This window comes from Piliocolobus tephrosceles, chromosome 19 (genome assembly GCF_002776525.5).
Source record: "Piliocolobus tephrosceles isolate RC106 chromosome 19, ASM277652v3, whole genome shotgun sequence".
In the NCBI taxonomy this organism is placed as follows: domain Eukaryota; kingdom Metazoa; phylum Chordata; class Mammalia; order Primates; family Cercopithecidae; genus Piliocolobus; species Piliocolobus tephrosceles.
In genome coordinates, this window is record NC_045452.1 from 9265531 (window position 1) to 9281882 (window position 16352).

General features: G+C 39.5%; 1 protein-coding gene across 2 annotated transcripts in view; it reads right to left on the reverse strand.

Annotated features, from left to right (window-relative positions):
* Positions 1-16352, reverse strand: part of PITPNB (phosphatidylinositol transfer protein beta) — a 67410-nt gene that overhangs the window by 16907 nt on the left and 34151 nt on the right. For both annotated transcript variants that reach the window (XM_023190714.2, XM_023190715.2), the window contains exon 8: positions 5542-5619. In XM_023190714.2, coding sequence (XP_023046482.1) covers positions 5542-5619 — 78 coding nt within the window. The remainder of the gene's footprint in view (positions 1-5541; positions 5620-16352) is intronic.

Consider the following 16352-nt stretch of genomic DNA (forward strand, 5'->3'; position numbering starts at 1 on the left):
GACAGGGTTTCACCGTGTTAGTCAGGATGGTCTCGATCTCCTGACCTCTCGTCGAGGCCATCTCAGCCTCCCAAAGTGCTGGGATTACAGGCGTGAGCCACCGTGCCCAGCCTACACCTGAATTTCAACTTCTCCCTCATCACTCACTTCTACTCCTCCTATCCCTGGCCAAAAAAATTTTGCAGTTTCCTTATCTTAGGTCACTAACACCAAGTGTACCACCATCTTTTCACAGACATGGGGTAGAAAAAGAAAGAAATCTTGGTAGCATGGCATGAAACAAATTAACATCTCTATCATGCACAAATATGGTTTCCCTCCACTGGCATGAAAGATCCAGAATGGCCTCTATGGCTGTTCTAGAATGAGTCTAAAGCTGACTGAGCAGCTAAACAGTATGAAAATCTGAACGGCCAAGCTCTGACTGCGGAGCATTAGCTCAGGCTAGAGTCAACACAAAAGACAAACGGGGCATGTCTTTATGATAAGAAAGAACGTGTACATAAAGATAATTTAAAAACCACCATAATTTCTGGATCAACTTATTTATTTGACCGGATCCCCTGATATACTCCGAAGTTCAGAGCTCTGGCTGAGACTTCCGAGACACATCAAGCCCTATAAGGGAGAGATGCTTTGACAAAGCCTCCTACAAAGACCTTTAGAGGCCTAATTATTAACTATCATGTATTTGTAGACACAGAAGCTTAAATCTTCAAGAGATGTCTGGCTTAAATGAAGGAAGAAATGAGGCCTTGCCATGGGATAAAAATGAAACTATAATCTTCAAAGGTAGTGTTTCAATCTGTTAAAATGACAATTCCTCACTCAAATCAGAGAAGGGAAACTGAAAAGCTAAAAACAAATGGAAACAGGTACTCTCACACACACACACAAACACACACGTGCACACAGTGCTATAGAGAAGCAAGACATTTACATCCATCAGAAATGTACAATTCTGCCTTGAAGCAAAAATTCTTAATCAGGTTATAAATCGCTTTCCTATTACTATGCACACAGTCACTTCATCAAGTGCTGAATCCTAAGTAACAAAAATATAATTCATGCACTCAGATTTTAAAAATTCTTTCTTCAGCGGGAAAATAAATACACAACTGAGGCCTGCATCTCTGGGTTTGTAGTTTTTTAAAAATAAAAGATATGTTTCACATCATAGGCTAAAAAAATTGTCTGTACTCTTAACAAATGTGGAAAATATGAAAATATATTCCTTAGCAACCTCATCATCCCCTGCTAGTGAATCCTCTCTAAACCGTGTGGTTCTCTACTTTATGGATAACCAAATAAAATCACTCATTAAACATATATAACCATGAGGAGCAAAGACACGTGAACCCAGATGTGTTTAACAATCCCTAGATACCAGAATGAGGGGAATACATTCTAGAATGAAGGGAACTCTCTGGATATGAGACAGATAAGAATCATGTGTCATAAATACAGGGTCACATTTATAGATCTCAGCAACCCCAAGAGACGAAAGACAAAAGCATGATGACGATGATAACGGTTAACACTGATTATGCACTTCTTCCGTGCTGGGAACTTAACATTATTTCACCCAGTCTTTACAATTACCTTCTGGTAGTTACTAAAATCATTTCCATTTTGGAGATGTGGAAATCAAGGCTCAGAGTGAGGGTTAAGTTACAACTTTTGTAGATTCCCAATGGCTTTTTAATGGATCTCCCTTAGTGCCTCTGACACTTACAGATTCCCTGACCATTGAAAACGTACCACTAGTGTAACAGAAATTATCAAATTCTGGCAAATACCATGAATAGGGAGTCACACAATTGCCAATGATGCAACAGGGCATAAAAGGTACAGAATGGTGATCTAGGAGTCACTGGATTAAGAGTTAAAACCTGCTACATCTCCATACCTTACACACTGCTGTAACTAGCACTGAATCAGGTATTCCAGAAATGGCAGACATTGCGCTGTTTCTCCTACAACTATTATGTGTGTTTCTCTGCCCAAGTTTCTCAACTATATAAAATAAAGCAGCTGAACTTACACCACACGAAGGTTGTAAAGATTAAATGTAACCTTGTACAGAACCTAGTACCAAGGAAAAGTTTATTTTCCCCTAGTCAGTCTGGTGCAGACAGGAAGTAAATACTGCAATAATTCAGAGGGAAAATATCACCATTAGACAAATAAGGAAAAGTTTCAAAGACATCATGGGATCTGCATTTAGCTTCGAATAGACTTTGGAATTCGTACTGGTAAGGCAGGTTTCTGCTGAAGGCTAAGTGTGGGAATGGCTCACAGAGGCCTTTTGAGACAGAGACTGTGGAACTACCAGGCACCTCTTCTGTAAGAACATTTTTCCACACAACCCTCGGTAAGTGGGTCCACAATAAGATTTCTTCTTCCTTTCAGCCATAATAATTATATGTTTGTTCCCTATTACTTTCTTGCATTTCAGAAGTATAAAAATTTCCAACTATTACTGTTCCCTAGTGCTACCCTCAGAGCCTCCACCAGGACAGTAACTAGCAAAGAGGGCCTGCTAAACATGTTTACAGAAGACAGTGGTAAGATCAAGTCCAAAGGTTCCTAATTTCCTGTATGCCATATTATCAGCTATCTTCTTACTCTTTATTTCCCTCCACAGCAGTGAGTGGATGGCTTAATTATTATTAGTTATTCTTGACTGCACTAGTTATTTCTGAGATCACAGTAATTCACAGAAATTCAGTCAGGCAGTAGATCAATTTATAAGAGTAGCTGGATCCACCATTATCTGGATAAAATGAACAATCAACAGGCAAATGGGCAGAAACAACCAGTACCCTACCAGTCTAATAAGTTACTATTTAACACAGGGGTGAAAATGGAAAAAAACTGCAGTTCTGCAACCTGCAGAAATATAAAATTCACATTATTTCTAAGAATTAAACCTATTCTAGAATTTCAATCATTAGTCAATAATAAAAGACAAAGCAGTATCAGTTAAAAATTAGGCCAGACATGGTATACATTCCAAGTTCCTAAAAAGTTAGAAATCGGTACAACTCAGAGTATCAAACTACTTTTGCTGCCTGTTATAAGATCAGTTAGGAGTTCCTACAGGAAGGATTTGAGCCCAAACATAAAGCCCACCACATAATGTAGCATTGTCTTCTAATGTTTATACTTGAAAAGTAATAATTTCAAGAAAATACAATATTTAATTCACCTCTGGGTCTCAACCTCATGCCCCTTTACTCCCTGTAAAAGTATTGTCAGCTAGAGCTACTACGCATTGGAATAAGATGCACTATTTTAGAAGTTACAGCACCAGTGGAGGTAGCCACCATCTGGGCTGCTCTTTGGCATGGTGTCCTTATTTAGAAGACCAGTGTGAAATCTCAAAAGGTTTCCCCTCCAACTAAGATTGAGTTCTAAAGTCTGAAGCTAGAAATCTGGAAAAGGGTGGGGACATTTTCTAAATCAATTAAAGCAAATTTACATCAAGCAGGCTGAATTTGTTAATTTCTAAGTGGTATATATCACTTTCTGGGTAGTATAGATTGGAAATTTGTCCCTGCGCAAATCTCATGCTGAAATGCAATCCCCAATGTTGAAATGCAAATCCCTAATGTTAGAGGTAAAGCCTCTAACAGGTGTTTGGATCATGAGTGCAGATCCTTCATGAATGGCTTGAGCCACCCCCTTGGTGATAAGTGAGCTCCCATTCTGAGTTCACATGAGATCTGGTTGTATAAAAGTGCCTGGCACACTTCCCTGCCCCACTTCCGCCATGTGAGACGTCTGCTCCTCCTTTGCCTACCATGACTGTAAGCTTTCTGAAACCTCCCCAAAAGCAGATACCAGCACTATGCTTCCTGTGCAGTGTGCAGAACTGTGAGCCAATCAAACCTCTTTTTTTTTTTTTTTGAGAGGGAGTCTCGCTCTGTTGCCCAGGCTGGAGTGCAATGTTGCAATCTCGGCTCACTGCAAGCTCTGCCTCCCCGGTTCAAGTGATTCTCCTGCCTCAGCCTCCTGAGTAGCTGGGATTATACACGCAAGCACCACTGCGCCCAGCTAATTTTTGTATTTTTAGTAGAGATGGGGTTTCACTATGTTGCCCAGGCTGGTCTTGAACTCCTGACCTCAGGTGATCCACCCCAGGGCCTCAGCCTCCCAAAGTACTGGGATTACAGGCGTGAGCCACCATGCCTGGCCCAAGTCTCTTTTCTTTATATATTACCCAATCTCAGGTTCTTTATAGTAACCCAAGATTGGCCTAACATGCTAAGTATTAAAACTGGGAGAATTTTGAACTACACTCTACCCAGAGAACAAATGTGAAGATAGTTATGAATCATTTCTTATAAACCAAAGTTAAAGTCTTTTTTCCTTATAGTTGATGCACAAGACGGTCCACAAAACAGTCTAACACCCATGGAGAACCACTCAATGAGCTCCCTGTGGGGCTGTAACAGTAATCCTCTATCTGCATGCAACAACTAGTATCTAGACATCATTTATCGATGACCTGTGACTGGCTTCAGCACAGAAAGGTTGGTTACCAAGTAAGACCCTGTGAGTAGAAAATCTGCTGTGGGCATGTTTAAGTTTTTATGCTCTTCTCCTGTCAAATTAGCTGTAATAACTTGCCAATAACACATTAAAACTTCTTTAAGGATCTGTCATTTAGTTTAGCAGATGTCTTTAAAATGCATTATATTTCTATGGCAATTTACATTATTACCTTGACATTACCTTACTTCCATGAATAAAGTAAAGGGGTGCAGTTTATTTAAAAACAACTACTGGCTGGGCGTGGTGGTTCACGCCTGTAATCCCAGCACTTTGGGAGGCCGAGGTGGGTGAATCACTTGAAGTCGGTAGTTCGAAACCAGCCTGACCAACATGGAGAAACTCCGTCTCTATTAAAAATACAAAATTAGCCAGGCATGGTGGCGCATGCCTGTAATCCCAGTTACCCGGGAGGCTGAGGCAGGAGAATCACTTGAACCCGGGAGGCAGAGGCTGCAGTGAGCCCAGACTGTGCCACTGCACCCCAGCCTGGGCAACAAGAGCAAAACTCCATCTCAAAAAAACAAAAAACAAAACCTACTTGCCACAAAAATTGCTCGCTCGTGTCCTGCTTTCCAAAAATATAACTATTGAAAGTCCAGGAATATGAGCTTGGGTGAAGGGAACTTGTTCAGTTTTTACTAAGACTAAACTTAAACTATAAACCTTCATTTAACATGGATTTTTATACTGCTTCAGGTCTCAAAAGAGAACATTACAATCCCCAAACACTAAATCACTTGTCTCTTTTAAGAGTTATTGGAGCAGCATTATGCTGAAAGTGACAGTCTGGCTCTGTTCTGTTGTTAATGCAGCACAGATGTGCTGGCCAGCTGCAACTGGCTGTAAGTCCTTATCGCAAATAAAACTATTTTTGTGCCATTTCTATTTTTCACTTAAACATCACCAGCTCTTCAAGACTCAGGACCTGTCAAGTGTTCTGTTGCCAAGACTATGCCTGTCAGAAAGGTCAGCATCCAGTACCTTCCAGTTGGGTCCCAAAGGGCCTCTCTTGGTCTTGACTGACTGGAATAATGCTGGGTCTTCATCAGCTTTGTAGTCCTGCAAAGCAAAACAAAGTCAGAGGCAGAGAAGAAAACCAGATAATATTCTTTAACCTTGCCAGATCAGCTCTTTGCAGCTACCAAAACACATGACAGAAATCAATTAGACTCACTGTGCTTTTGTATAAAAGTAGAAAAACGCTCAGGACCTGTCCATTGTTTTCAGTTTGGTTTCCTTTGCTAAACTTTCACCTTGGGCTAAATAACTACATAATAAGAAATAATAAAAGTCTTGGACTAGCAATCCACTCTGACTGGTTACTGGACAGCTGTCTCCAAGAACAAACCTTCCAACAGTGTTTTAATAATTCAAGCATTTTGATAAATGGATAATCACATTCAAAGAATAAAACATACCCATCCCAGTTTTGACACTACAGGGAGATGATGACACTGGACTGTTAACGCTGGCCAAAGCAACTACTGTGGCTGGGAACAAAATCAGAACTATGGATTCTGCAGCATCCCCCAACCTCTTCCTACAGTTGGGTCTGTGGTGGACATCTCCATTTCGTGACTGGCCTCTCCAAACCCTCGTTCAGAGAGCCCTGGGGTACCCATGGCTTGGCTTCCTCACAGAAGGAGTGAACTCATGTCAGCCCCCCACTGTCAAAGGAGGCGAGGGAGGGGTGTCATGGGACTGCCTCAGTTATATACCACAGGGGAACAGCTCTAAAATAAAGGTTTTATTCAGGGTTCTAGTGTGTGTAAATTGTTTCCCTTAGTATATCCTTTTCCTGACAGAATGGAGGAAACGAAAAAAGAAAATCTTTTAAAATCTACCCGCTTTACAAAAGTTCTCTTGTCATTATACATACACACACACACACACACACTCACTCTCTATCTCTCCAGAAAAAAAGATAAAATTACTTTTGAAGAGCTAGAGCCCAGATTAACAATAATAATAAGAGAGACTTACAACAGTAACTTGACCATGGTCAGTTGGTCAGTTTAAAACATTGCAAAGAAAGAGAGGTGGGGAGAGTCCCTTGCTTCCTGAGCAGACTTTCTGACTCTGGGGTCTTTTACGGAATTTGTGAAGAGACTCCATACTTAGTGAAAAATGTTCAGATATGTCAGATATGAAACCTTAACTAAAATCACTGTTCTAGAGATAAGGGCAGTACAAGCAAAAGCAAGAACTGAACATGCTCTACAGTATAATACGAACTTTCCGCAAATCAAAAAAAAAAAAAAAAATGTTGAGAAGCAGCCACCTAAAACTTAACCGTTACTCAGTAAGTGCATATGCCATGTTAATAATTCCTAAAGAGAAAGTTATAAACAAATTATTTGAGGAAAGAAAAATGCTCAGTTCAGAGAGAAAACAAAACTTTAAAGAAAGATAACTGTGTAAATATGTGACCCAGAACTTGAAGCCTCTCTAAAGGTTGTCTACAAAAAGGACCAACAATAACCTAAAATTACTGAACAAGCAAATAGGTCTCGCTATACTGAGTCTTAATGCTTTAAAACATGCAATGTGGCATAGCCACAGGCATCAGCATTACCCAGGAATGACAAACTGGGATGGACAGTCTGCAACAAGCTGGGCAACTGGACTTACTTCCTATGTCTGGGCAGAGCAGCAGAAAGCTCAGTTACTGTCAGCAAGTATGAGTTCTTAAACTTCAATTTTGAACTTCATCCTAAAAATGAATAACTCTACTTCTGATTGACAAAAGAATCAACTGTGTGTACAGGTGGTTTCAAGACCTGGATTCACAATGAGAAATAAGCTACTCTATTAACATAAATTAACCTGAAACACCATAAAACATTTTCTTCTAGGTCAGAGGCTTGGAATTAAAACCTAAAAGCAAGCTCATTTTTTTTTTTCAAAAATTGAAAGTATTTAACATTGTATCAAATAATCACTTTCAGCATCATTTCCCTCAATCCAAATCTAGTTATTGAACAGCCATCATAGAGCAGGTAGCACACCAGATGTGATTAATAAGAGGTAATTCAAGGAAACAGATGAAGTAAAGGAGAACCAACACAGTTCTGGCTCCTAAAGAATCAGTCTAGTTAGGATAAAGAAAGAGGCAAACAAAGAACAGGTAACTCAAACACCAGGAAGTACCTGTTAACTGCCAACAGAGAATGGAGACAATTACTGTCAGAATCAAAACCAAACAAAACCAGCAAAGGAAACACACTTTTAAAATGGATTTTAAAATCATGTTTAACAGGAGAAAAATCTGAACTATGGATTCACAGAATCATAGAAGTGAAATGAACCTTAAAGACCACCGAAGCTCCTTCATTTGAAAGATGCTAAAACCACAGTCTGACAAGGACGTGGTAGGGCTCACCTACCCCAGCACTTCAACTCAAGCCTCCTTAGCCTCGGTCCTGGGCACATTCTGGTACACCACACAGGATGATGGCAAAAGGTGTCAACAAATGCCAGATAATCAAACCACGTTTCAAAAATACCAAGAAGCTGCAGCACTAGAGATATCAAAGTGGATTTTCCTATGAAGCACAACTTTGTGTATGTAAAATATCATACACATATACATATGTATATATGAAATGAAGTCTTCCCCTCTCTTTTTCTCCTCCTGAATACAAAGCAGAAAAATATTAAAGATATTATACTGAAAACGTAACAAAACCCAATTATTAACAATAGCACTTTAACCTTGAAAGATGAGAATAATGCATCTTGTCAAAACCTAGGAATTTCTGTTTTACATTAGTTTGAATACGAAGAATATGTAAATGTTTAATTAGCTGAATTAAGTGGCAAGATATTAAGAAGCAGGAAGTAGCTTTTTAACAACCTCAGTTTTGTATTTCCACAACAAACACCTAATTTTTTGAACAGTATCTTCTTTGCTACATTTTCACTGTTGGGTATCTAGTTTGGTCTTGCTATATCTGAAAACTGAACGATTTATGTCCGTATCACAATGAACAAATATATTCCTTCATGTATGACAGTTTCAGCATACAGAATGCAACCTCAGCTACCAATTATAGCTGCAAATGAGCAATAGTGTGGAATGAGACAGCCTGCTGGCTTTGTTAGTATTCTGTCTCCTTTGGGATCCCATGGGGAAAGGGGAGGCTCTGATGAAGAGAAGCCCTTGGCTCATGGTTTATTGTGCTTGCCACCAGCTGCAGACTTCTCATCTCATTAGTTCTTTTAGAATACTGTGGGTGAAGACAGCTGTAGCCTACTTGAGTCTTCAGCTCCTGGGTATTCTGAAGGCTGAATTTGCTATGCACTTTCTGTAATCCTTGGGAAAAAAAGAGAGCAAATTCACCAGGCTAAGAAAATGCATTTTTTAAAATAGGTTTTAAAATCATGTTTAAAAGTAGAAAAATCTTATTGCTAAGGTGCATTGTGTTTAAAATTTTTTATGATTCAATTTTAATTATCTGTATAATGCCCAGAGGCCTGGCCAGGATAAGGGCTTAGTAAAACCATCATTATCAAGTTAGGTGTAATATCCCTAGACACTACTTGCTCCACCAATAATAGCGCCTGAACAACGAAAAAATACAATGGTATCAGCATAAGGTATATTCGGATTAGTGTTAATACAACTCTATTTAATTGAAAACTCTTATTTAAGAAAAACAGGCAGGATACCCTTTGGAGAACAAAATAAAATATAATATGGTAAATAAATGGATTACTGAGGCTCCACACTGGAGCCACAGAATACACTCATTAATTTCTTATATATAACTGTTTTCTGTCACTGGAATACTAAAGTTGTGCTACCTCTTGGGTGTACATCTGTTGCTCACTACAGATCTCAACAGAAACTCTCAATAGAAACCACATTCATTTCGAATACAAAGAATATTAGTTTTATGAATCTTTGAGCATAGTGGCTGCCCCCCAAAATGAAAGTACAAAATCTGTCTGTGCTGAACCAAACTAAATGTCCCTGAGCCCAGATTTAACTCCTAATTATAAATGGGGAAGTGAGTAGGAGGTGGGGGGCAGGCTGGTAGAGTTTCTTGACAGCTTGTGGAAAAATTGAGATGAGCTCCAGACACCAGAAATTGCTTAAATAACCAAGCATGGGTTACCAGAGGTGAGGCAAAGTGTAAACTAGGGAAAAAGAGTACCCAAACCACAAGCATTAGCAACTTCTTGGCACCTGCTTATAAAAGATCAACCCCTATTTTCCACCCTGTGGAGAGGGGGTGTTTTATTGGGTAAACATAAAAGCTTGAGAGAGAGATTAGGATCCTGCAGTCTGCTATATAAAATGCTTTCCTTTAGCATACAATGATTAATTAGGTATCTATTAAAACAGCTCAAAGATAATCATTAAGTTTAAATGCATGGGTATTGCAGCTCAACTTAGCAAGGCTTATTTCCTCTAATCACATCCTAAAAATAAAGCCCAGGATGGAGGATAAAGCTGAATTAAATATGAAGATAAATAACAATCATCACTGATTAGCACTGCCCTGAATCTTCCAGTATTGGGGCACCTAAATGAGCTCCTGGATCCTATCACTGTTGACCCTAATGCCAAAAGGAGTAACTCGAGCTGACAAAATTCAAGCGAGACTCCAAAGAGTAAGTAAGCCCATTTTTAAAAAAATGTTTGCATTAAATTTTGCAAAAGCAAATAACAGAGGTGTAAAGAGAAATAACATTTACTAACTTGTTTAAGAAACTGATTTCAACAGTTATTTTCAAATAAGCAGCTTTCTTTTCTATTTTTAATTACATCTCCCTAGTGACTCCTCAACCTTTCAGGTTCCCACAGAGTACCATTAATATAGTATAAGTAAATCTCATTAATTCAGGTCCTACCACCTTGGAATACATAATCATTCGGACAGGGGCTGGGCTGAAGTTTATCTTTGCATGATCTATGAAAAAAACATTTGCTACACAAATTAATAGAGTAACAAGATCTCAGGAGGGCTGTTTAAACAGTTCAGAAGTGTTTTAGAGCAATTCAGAAGCATTCATTTGCATATAATTATTATGCTAATTACAAATCATTCTTATCTATTCATTAAAGCAGATTCCCAAAGGACCACTAATTGTCAATAACTTGTTGGCCTAGTTTCTGTTACTGAATGTACCTCAGAGGGACAAAACTGCATTAAAAAATATTCTATAATTCAGCCCTCTCATTAAACCTTACTGGCTTGCCACCAATGAATCCTAAAAGCTGAATTTTAAACAACTGTATTGAGAACTGAGAAATGCAGTCAAATCTATACCCCTGAACAGAACACTTTTACACTTTTTTTTTGGTAATCTTTTTGATCTCACAGAGACCCTCCATAGTGTCCTGAGATAGTGGGGGTGAGCCTGGCATGTGCGTGGTGGGGAGGGTGGCAGGGGTTGTCAATAGCTCTATGCTGTGTTGCCACTGTGATCCACATGAGGTGGCTCCGTCTACAGTACTGCTAGGCTAGAGCACAACTAATCACTCACTCCATTCTTTCTGATCTTATCCTTATCACCAACATTGTCATGTTTATGAAGGCAGACCCCTAAAGCCATACAAATTAATAGAGAAAGAAATCAGAATGTCAGCCCTGAAAAAAAGTTACAACCAGATGGCTATGTGACACACTCCATATCCTACAACACAGCAAGGAAACCAAATAGCTGTGCTGCGAGATAAGATGGGAAAGTGAGGCCCAACGGAGCAAGCTCTTGAGATTCCTGTACAACCCAGAGCTACAGGAGCTAGTGAGCTGCCTTAAGCCGCTGCCCATGGGCTACACCCCAGCACTCTCCTCAGGGGAGATGGGTTACTGCTTTGGGCAGTTCATGCACAAATATACAATATATTTATTATTGTAATATTGTATTTATTACTAGTATATGTTTATATATTATAGCTCTTAAAAATGAAGGTATTTCAAACTCTATACACCAATGAAATGAGTTTTAACAAACAAGTTGATTCCATAAAGGTACTTGTTAAACATTATATATTTTAAAATTATACTGCATATATCTGAAATGTAAGTGATACGTTTAGAAAAGTTTTACTTACAAAAATGCATGTTTCCTTAAATGATAGTAAATCACTGACCAAATTATATCAATTTCCTTAAACTGAAATGGGAGAAAACACCCTATTAGAAATTCAAAGTGAGCCCTCTCTCACTCTGAATGTTAGTTCATGATTTCGCCTTCAGCTTCTAAGTCCCAAGATTCCATTTAATTCATTAGCATTCAGTTAACAAATATTAAATATGAAAAAGTTAAAATATGAAAAAAAGTAAACTTTTTTTACAGTAAGAACAAAATCCAATAAACAAAATCATTTCTGCTACCATTTTGAAGCACACACTTATGTGGCAGGCACCCACATTCTTCCGGTTAAGGCTCAAAAACTTGAAAAAAAGGTACTGGACTATCACCACCACTAGGGGCAAGGATGTGAAATTCTTTGCCAGAGTCCACCATCGCTTAGCAGAAGAGCCAGGACTCAGATGCCACCCTGTCTGACACCAAAGCCAATCATGATCCTTTATTGCAAAAATGCGATTTACACTCTACCATTTGATTAGACTCAAGTACCTGAAGGGATGCTTGCTCCCTCTCAGCCTAGAGAGCCTTCCCTAAAAAAGAGTTTACACTGAAAAGGGGCTTTTATAAGAAATGCTGAAAAGGGGCTTTTATAAGAAATGCACTTTAAAAACTTGACTTGGAGCTGTTTATACTTATTTCTTTAAAAATATCTGCCATGAGCTGCTCAAAAACATTTTCTGGCTCTCAGAGAATTTCATCCCCCACCCAAGGAACTAGAGCAAATCCTATTCACATCCCCATCATCTCCATTACCCTCCCCGCCCTTTTTACTTTTAAAACATGGAAGAAATTAGGAATAAACCTTAAATTAATAATGGGTTCTAGTGAAAAAGCATTTTGTACAAAACATGCTTGTACACATTGTTTTTTTTTTTTTTTCTGAGACAGAGCTTCCCTCTTGTTGTCCAGGCTAGAGTGCAATGGCGTGATCTCAGCTCACTGCAACTTCCGCCTCCCTGGTTCAAGCAATTCTCCTGCCTCAGCTTCCTGAGTAGCTGGGATTACAGGAATGTGCCACCACACTCAGCTAATTTTGCATTTTTAGTAGAGACGGGGTTTTCTCCATGTTGGTCAGGATGGTCTCGAACTCCCAACTTAGGTGATCTACCTGCCTCAGCATCCCAAAGTGCTGGGATTACAGGCGTGAGCCACTGCATCCAGTTAATAAAATTTTAAAATCCTTGCTAATGTTTAAAGCAAGCACAACATGAGCAATATGTTGTTTTCCCACAAGAGGGCACTGCTATCCAACCATGCCTTCAAATATAGTGGACATTCTCTAAATCTACTACTGGAAATGATCTGAAAGTGTGTGACCATGTAAGGCAGTAGAATAATGTAGGAAACATTTTCACATTTCTTTTTAATAGAAACCATGCCTACATTTATTTATATCTTCTTTGAAGATGGGGGAAAAAAATCTCTAACTTACTACAAAAGACCTTGAGAACAGTCTGTTTCACAGTGCAGTAAAGGCGAGATGAGACAAGCGTTTGACAAACAGAAATTTCTTAAGCATAAGCAAAATCACTGCTACCTCAAAACGTGTATCTGAGGTGCTTTCCCCCTAAGTTCAGGAAAGCTATTATCACATGCATTCATCTCAAGTTAGGAGTTGGGTCACAATTCTCATGTTTTTAGTATGCATACATCTTAATAAAGAGTTTTTGGATCACATACCTTAGTGATAAGTAACACATTTTTAAGACAGAAATGAATGTCTAGGTTCATTTTAACAGCAAAAGGACATGGTACTCTACCGAGATCAAGTGTGTGTCTGCTCATGCCGAAGAAAACAACCAAAGCAGCATTTGGCAACCATAGGTCCGGCTAGGACTGGCTGGATCTCAGCCACAGACTTCTAATAAACAAAAGCTCTTTTCAGTCTAAAGAGCTGGGTAGCCACTGCACAGCTCCAAGAGGCAGAAAGCCCTTCTTAGGAAATAAGAAGCAGCAGTTGGAACAAATGTAACATCTAAAACACAGGAGTTTCTTGAAAGCTGTGAGAGAGAACCAAAAGGACTGCTGACCATTTAGGGTATCATCTACCAAAAATTAATTTGGAGGATGTATTAGGTTCACCCATAAGAAAATGTCATATTTGGAGCTCAAAGGCTTACAAATATTCACCACTTCACATGGCTTCAACCAATATTTAACTCTTTCTGGTCATGTTCCATCATTCTTTTTAATTTTGAAAAGAAAAAAGTTTTAATATTATAAAGATTATTTAGAGAGTACAATTAGAAAGTGTTTCTAAAGACAGTGCAGTAAAGCACGTGTTACCAAGACCATCTACTCAAATATGCAACACCTGGGCACTGTCTCGGAGACTGTATGATCAAAAGAAAAGATATACCAAATCCTTCTGAGAGCACAAGAAACAAGCACTGCTTAAGGTTTGACCAAAACTTACATGCCCCTAAGATTCAATCCAAATAAATTAAATCCAGTTTCATCAGTTTGCCAACTTTTAGAAAATAATATGTTTAAAAAGAGCAAAATATCTTTTTTTAAAACAATAAACACAATTAAGAAGTGTCAGGCTGGTCACTAAAAAACTCAAATAATGGAATGGTATGTTCAAAGTAAAAAGAACTAATGTACAGAAAAGCAAATCATTTATGTTCATTCCCAAAGGCAACTGATATTTCAAAAAAACAGGTACTGGCTTAGTATATTCCTGCCCTCAACTAAAACAGGACAGTGTTCTTCCTACCAAGACATACTCACCAAATAAAGAACAAGCAAAAAGTACAAACTTTAAAAACCAATTCATTTTCTTTGACACCGCAATCCTTAAAAAGATTCACCTGAGACTTCTACAAGCTGTTCAGAAACAGTTTAGATGAGCCCAACAATCCCACTGTTGAGTCCTTTGACAAGCAATTAAAATGGCTGTTCATTTAGTAAACTGCAAAACTCCAAAACTCGTGGCTCTGATTAGTCTTTGAACTTTGACTATGGCTGCAGCCTGGTGCCCAGCGCTGGTCTGTATCAGCTGTAAAGAAAAAAAACCCTTTGGTGAAGGGGCACTCGCATACTACACAACCAACAGTTGGAACTTGTAAGTCACTTTGACACACTTCAGCATGTCCGTGATTAAGAATCTCACACTCTCTTTAGACAGATACAATTGTTCCTTTAACTGGAGAGAGATTTACCACAGCAACACGGAACAAATAGTAAGTTCCAATGTTTATTAAATGAACAAATGAGAAAACGTATGAGTGGTGTTCCCTGTAAGTACCCACACCAAAACACATCTTTGGGTGTCCAATCCTTTTACTCTATTCTACGTATGCGAACTTCAAAATACATCAGAGGTCAGCAGTTGTGGGAGGAGGTGACCAAGACTACTGATAAAAACTGAGGTTTCAGGGGACTAAAGAAGACGGATGGAAGAACAGGTGCTGCCTGTTTCCTTCAAGTAAATTAAGAATGCTCTTAACATATTGCAAAGGAAGAAACATCATATAGCAAAAGTTGTTCTAGAATGACAAAAATAAAATCAGCAGCTCTGCATTAGAGTCCTGGCTCCCCTTCCACTGCTTACATGGCTGAGGAGTTACAGCAGTTCCCTGGGCTACAAATTCTTTAACAGTATAAATAAAGATTGAGGGGAATACTGTTGTACCACGCCTGGCCTCCAACTGAGATTCCTTCTGCTTCCAAAATCCTAGAAGAGTGCCTGCGCTACAATCTTCACCATTAATAATGTATACTAGAATGCAGCTTCTCAAAGGTGGGCATGCGCAGGAATTGCCTGGAGGGCTAGAAAGAGCCCTGAGCCCTACTCCAAAAATTCTAAACAGGGAGGGGGCAACAAATTTGCATTTCTAATAAGCTGCCTGTGGGCAGACCACACTTGAATGCAAAGGGACTCAGGGTTTTGGCTTGAGTCCTAATAAAGGCTTTGACAGGCAAGCTCTGAAGTTAGCCAAAAATGCTCCCCAGCGACCCTCAGGGGCTCTAAAAAGAACCACCACCTCTTAACTTCCATGCAATCTTCAGAGAACTGGACTAGTGGACAGACCCAGCCCACAACTCCGACTCATGCATGTACAGACCTGCCTAATGACTGTGGTCTCCAAAGGAGACCAAACTGGGGACAGGACGGGGGAGGTGTGAGTGAGCTGGACTCAGCAGAGGGTGTTGCAAAGGAGGCTGAGCTGATTATCAGCAGCCTCATCCTCCCACTTGGGAGTGCCTGTGTCCTCTGGGGTATTAAGGAAAAAAATGTGACTAGTGAGTGGACCCACAGCTTTGCCACAGAAGCTGGTGCTGAAAAAGCTGCTTGCATGAAGTGTTTCTGCTGGAAAGAGATGTTGCAGACTGGTCCAGAGTCTCAACAGCAGCAACAATCCAAGGACCACGGTGTAGGGAGGGAAGGCTGGCTGCCTGGGGCAGGCAGGGGGGCTGCAGAAGGGATGTAGCACCCTTGAAGCCCATAATTGTGTCCCCATTACCCTCTAGGGGGGGACATTTGCAAATGAGGAAAGGTACCAGAAAAAAGGATGGAGATTTTGGGTAAATATGACAGTGGAAATTATATTCATGGGCAGGTAAGGAAGAGGCACATGAGAGTAACAACTAGGGTGAAGTTAAAAAGGACAAAAAGATGGACGTGATATGAATGAACTCTGAGCTTTATCTTAGGAACACCACAAACTTACTGTGATAGC